At 53.5% G+C, this 5093-nt stretch overlaps 1 protein-coding gene across 2 annotated transcripts; it reads right to left on the bottom strand.

The window, feature by feature from the left end:
• Positions 1 to 350: 350 nt before the first annotated feature.
• On the bottom strand, positions 351 to 3692 carry LOC123074050 (poly [ADP-ribose] polymerase tankyrase-1). Of its 2 annotated transcripts, none has more exons than XM_044496998.1 (11): positions 3436 to 3691; positions 3258 to 3350; positions 2871 to 3176; positions 2564 to 2703; positions 2412 to 2498; positions 2056 to 2187; positions 1765 to 1917; positions 1490 to 1591; positions 1107 to 1286; positions 845 to 924; positions 351 to 734 (listed from the first exon to the last, which is right to left on the bottom strand). In XM_044496998.1, the coding sequence occupies exons 1-11, from the start codon at positions 3497 to 3499 to the stop codon at positions 563 to 565; spliced, it is 1509 nt and encodes a 502-aa protein (XP_044352933.1). In that variant the 5' UTR covers positions 3500 to 3691; the 3' UTR covers positions 351 to 562. The 2 variants fall into 2 exon arrangements, 1 of the variants encoding a protein (XP_044352933.1); XR_006435835.1 differs by having other exon boundaries at positions 720 to 734; positions 845 to 960; positions 3436 to 3692.
• Positions 3693 to 5093: the final 1401 nt, after the last annotated feature.

Here is a 5093-nt window from a genome sequence, read left to right as displayed (position 1 = left end):
AAAAAGACAAATGTGTATTATCAAACAAGCTTCTTTTTTTATTATTGGACCGGAATTTGTTTCGTTTGTACAGGTTACAAATTACATTTTTTTAAACAAAATTTCAAGGATTCCTCGTGAACACATACAGGTTTCCACAGAATTATTGTTTTTTGTTGAAACTTCTAAATATGGTTTCTGATTTTTCCATAAAACGGGCACCAACGTGCCCGAGCACCAGATATTCACACTCGGAGGTGAGTCCTATTTTTGTAAGGATGATGTTAGGCGGAGGAGGGTGTTCGCGCTGGGGGATCTCTCATGCTGAACGAATTGGTTCTGGCTGCGGTGTCTCCCAGCGAACCCTTCAGTTCGATCTGGGAAGTGCTCGTATCAAACGTCCTTTGTTTTTTACAACGACCCTGGCTGCACACATTTTCAGTTAGCCATCACGACGGGCCTCGAATGCTATCCGGCCCAGGAAACAGAGTGCGCAAAACCAAACCACAAAGCCCACCAGAAACACAACTATACAGCCTCCGACTCCCGCCACAGTTTGTTTTCACACCGCTCCACCATTTTCCTACTGGCCACTGGATAGTGGCTGACCTCTACCTACTGCCTGCACAAAAGAGCCCCGCCCTTGGACTGTTTGATCACACGGCCCAGACAGAACCTGGCTTCTTCCTTGCACTTGCACCCCTTCCTCCAAGCACCGTGAAACCGATGCGCCCTTCGTGCGCTCCAAGAGATCCCTGCAGAAGTATGAACATGCCACATCATGCAGGCCACCATGCACGCTTGTAACGTAAGAATCAATTTGTACGACGGCGACGTGAGGATGCAAGTGCAAGCGGTGGATTACCTGAGGGCGTTGGCGATCTTAGGGTTCTGCGGATCAAGCTCCGATGCCTTGACAAACGCGGCGTAAGCGCTGGCGTAATCCTAACACAAGCGCGGATTAGATGCCAGGTTGATGAGCTAAGAAAAAATAAGGGTATGAATCAAATCAGGCCGGCACCAATCGTTAGTTGAGCGGATCGACCGACCGATGGGTGGGTATTGGATAGCTGAATCTGAACTTCTGAAGCACAGAAGGGAAGCGCAAACAGCAGTGCGATGATCACCTGCAGGAAGCGGAAGGCCTCTCCTTGGCGGTAGTAGCCTTTCCCCCAGTCAGGCCATAACCTGATGCAGGCCTGGGCGTCCGAAAGCGCCTCGTCGCCAACACCAAGGCGCAGCCAACAGAGGCTCTTGTTTGCATATATGGATGCATCTATGTCGTTTGGGTCATCGAACTTCAGTGCCTAAATGTGAAAAACATCGTTTTCCAAAGTCAGAATTTCCGAAATATATATGAACCAAGTGATTTGAATTGGGTGCAGAGATATATGCCTTGGCAATTTCAACAGTGGCTTTGTTGACATTAGGAAAAGTAAGAAATGAAACAAGAGAAAACATTTGCGACTGAACATGTGCATACAAAATCAGCGGCGAAAAAAGAAGTTACCATGTTGTACATAAGTATAGCCGTGTCGTAGTCCTTGATTTCGTAGGCCTTGTTCCCTTCTAGTTTTAGTTCAGCTTTCCTCTTACAGGAGCCCTTTCTCACCTAAATAAACCCAAAAGAGTAGTTTTAAGGCAATCAATTACCAGATAACTATGGAGTGTTGATAAGAGCAAAGCCAATTAGTAATAAATTAGCTACATTTCAAGTGCATGGAAACTGATTAAAACAAGACCCTCCGCAAAGGAGTACTGGTAACTAACATCAATAAGACATACCCGCTCCTTGTAAGCAGCAGAATTCACATGACTCATGATGCCAGCAACACTCCAGGCAACCATGTTTGGAGGGCATCGAGTCACAGGAAACAGAAGTTGAACAAGTTTTTTTCCACCTTGGACCGCGGCAATTTCTATCGGCAACCTACCAAGCTGTTACAGAGTACAGAAAGCATGAGTTTCGGGGTAACATTGTTGTTCAGGGCTAAGGATTAAAGTGTAGGTCAAACTATATGTACTTGAACTTGAACAGTATGAAATGTGGCAGGGAAGGTGGTTCGGAATGCTCACTTCGTCAGGAACGTTCGGATCTGCTCCAGCCTTCAACAAGCACTTGACGAATCCGATGTTGCCACGGCGGCTGCACGCTAACAACAGAGGGGTCGCTCCACTGAATCCACCGGCATGAACATTAGCCCCAGCCTAGTTAACATTTCCAGGAACAGTCTCAGTTTAGCACAAGGGAGTTCCATATGCACAGTTCATGTGGGAATTTTATAGAACTCTAGCGATCCAAGCATTGCAAGTGCTACTTACAAAAGATAACCTGTTATACCGCGACATCACAAACAACTAGTGTGATTTATGCAATCAACACGAACTTAGAGATCAATTAGCACTTAGCAGAAGATGAAGTAATGTAGCACCTCAATGAGCAGCTTCATGCATTCCACGGAGCCACCAAGAAGCGACGAGACCAAGGGCGTGAAGACACGGCTGGCGAACTTGTTGGGCTGCAAAATTGCAAGCTGGTCAGCCATGAACAAAATGCAGGCACCATAGGAGCGGCCGCACATACATCGGCGCCGTGGCGCAGCAGGACGCGGATGACTTCCGGGAACCCGCGCATGGCGGCGACGTGGAGCGCCGTGCCCCGGGGGTTCGTCGCGCCCACGTCGGCGCCCTTGCACAGGAGCAGCATCGCCAGGTCGCGATCCCCTGCATCACGGACGACGCGCCAACATGTCAGTCGCGCACGCGCGCCGGTGCCCGCTCGGCACGGCATGGTCATGGCCACGGCGGAGCTTCCTCTCAAGGCGAGCAAGCAACAGGAGCACGGAGCAGAGTGAGGTGGCGTCGGCCGGCGAGGTCGGACGCATACGTACCGTTGTAAGCGGCCCAGTGGAGCGGGGTCTCGCCGTCGACGTCCGGGGCGCGCGGGCTGGCGCCGCGCTCCAGGAGCCAGGCCGCCGTTGCGGTGTGGCCGAAGGTGGCCGCCAGGAGCAGCGGCGTCTCGCGCTCGTCGGAGAGGACGTCGACGGGGATGGCGAGGTCCTGGACCAGGTAGCGGCAGACGTCCGTCCTGCCGTTGGTCGCGGCCAGGTGGAGCGCCCTGCCGCACGTCGACCAGACGCCGGTGACGTCCGCGCCCGTGGCGCTAGGCGCCGGCGGCAGCAACTCCAGCGCCATCCCTCGACGTCCCAATATCAGATGGATTGTTAGTCGATTTACACTAGTAATACAAGCTTCGTTGAAGGCATTTCGGGACGTACTGGCGAGGAGGTCGAGGTTGCCGTCGATGGCGGCATCGAGGAGCAGGCGCCGCCGTTCCTCGTCGTTCCCCGCGTCAACGACCACATCGACGCCTGTATCTCTCACACCAAGCACACCAAGTGAAAAAGCAAAGAAACGCATGGTGAATCAATCCAACGCACGCGGCGACGGACAAACCTGACGACGACGGCGGAGGCTGCGCCGACGAGGACGGCGAGCACGCCGCCGTGGGCATGTCCATGGTCGAATGTGACGGCTTGAGTGGGCCGTGTGACGTGTTCGCTCTGACTAGTGTGCTTGGACGGAGAGCGAGAGGACACGAGAAAGGCGGTCGCTTTCTCGGGAGCTGCGCCGGGCGGTGGTGTCCAGCACAAGGCACAAGCCACGAGACCTGAGGTTTGTGATGTGACGCCACGCGGGAGCAAGGACTCCCTCTCCCGTACTTGAGTGGTCCAAAGCGCACTCATTTCGTTGTTGGTGTCTCTTCTCTCGTACTACGTGGCAAACGTGCAGTGTCTGGTGTGAATAAACATCGTGTACGAGCAAGCCCGTCCTTCTACTGCACCATACGGCCAACAAACACATAATAACCGTCCAAACGCCCGGACGCCACCCAACTAGCCGTCCCATAGCCGGGCCAAACGTCGGAAACGGTCGACACTTCTCATATCCGGTCTATATCTGGAACGGTTATGAAAAGACTCGGACGCGCCCATCACATCATATTGATGGATAAGGCCGACACGGAGATATGGAGAGATCGCAGGTCCAAAAGGCGCCTCCTTCGCTCCACGCCACATGGCTCCGCTCCGGGGTGCCGCCCGAGGGAGGAGGCCGGCTATTTAAGCCGGACGACGATAGCCGTCCTTTCTGCTCTCTGTCGCCGCGACTTCCAATCTGCCCGCCGCACCATGCCAAGGTGCCGAATCACCACCTATGTCATGCTCATTCCGGAGCGGAGACTACAGCTACTCGAGCAGATCCAGGCGAGGCGGGCGGCTCGTTTCGCCGCCGGCCTTCCCCCGGATTCACCGAAGTCGTCGAAGGATGAGGAGTAGGCGACGGAGCAAGAGGATGAGGAGAAGGGGGAGCAGCCACCGGAAGCGGAGCCCATGGAGAAGGAGGCGGCAGGGGTAGAGGAGGAGGTGGAGGCGTTACCGGCTGCGGGCTTCGCCATGGAGGACGCAGAGGCGGAGTACGAGGCCGCCCAAGCGATGAAGATGGCGGAGCTGACCGCCATCCTCGAGTCCATCCAGGTCGAGGCCTACATCAAGGCCAACTGGCAAGAACAGACATCGACGGAGGCGCTATTCGCCGAACTAGACGCGGAGGCGAAGGGGGAGGTACCGGAGCCTCCGTAGGCGCAGGAGCTGCAGCACTTGCCCGTCTACCCGACGCCGGGCACGGAGATCGCCGACATCTCCAACGATGAGTAGTTTTAGGTATGCATGTAGTACGTAGGTTTTTATTTGGATGGCTAGTATGAAGTTTGACTTTCATGATTGTGGCGAATATATTTGGTGTGCTGTCCAGTTACAGTCTGCAGACGCACTCGGACACGTTCACAGGCATTTGGGGGCCGACTTTTGGTGTGTGTGGTTGTATATGCCCTTAGTCATTTTTCTTGAAAACTTCCTATCCATTCCTCCAACATCACAACGGTATAAAGAACACAAAAGACAATAAAAATTATATCCATAGACCATTTAATGATGACTACAAACAGTAGGGTTAGCCGAATACATGCCATCGTCATTGCCCCTCCTTCACCGGAGCCGGACAAAGCTTATTGTAGTAGACAGTCAAAATATTGGCCCCAAAATCCCGAACGAAGA

The sequence above is a fragment of the Triticum aestivum genome, chromosome 3D, assembly GCF_018294505.1.
Source record: "Triticum aestivum cultivar Chinese Spring chromosome 3D, IWGSC CS RefSeq v2.1, whole genome shotgun sequence".
NCBI classification, from domain to species: Eukaryota; Viridiplantae; Streptophyta; class Magnoliopsida; order Poales; family Poaceae; genus Triticum; species Triticum aestivum.
Note: the sequence above shows the minus strand (reverse complement) of the source record. Positions and strands in the feature narration are given on the sequence as shown.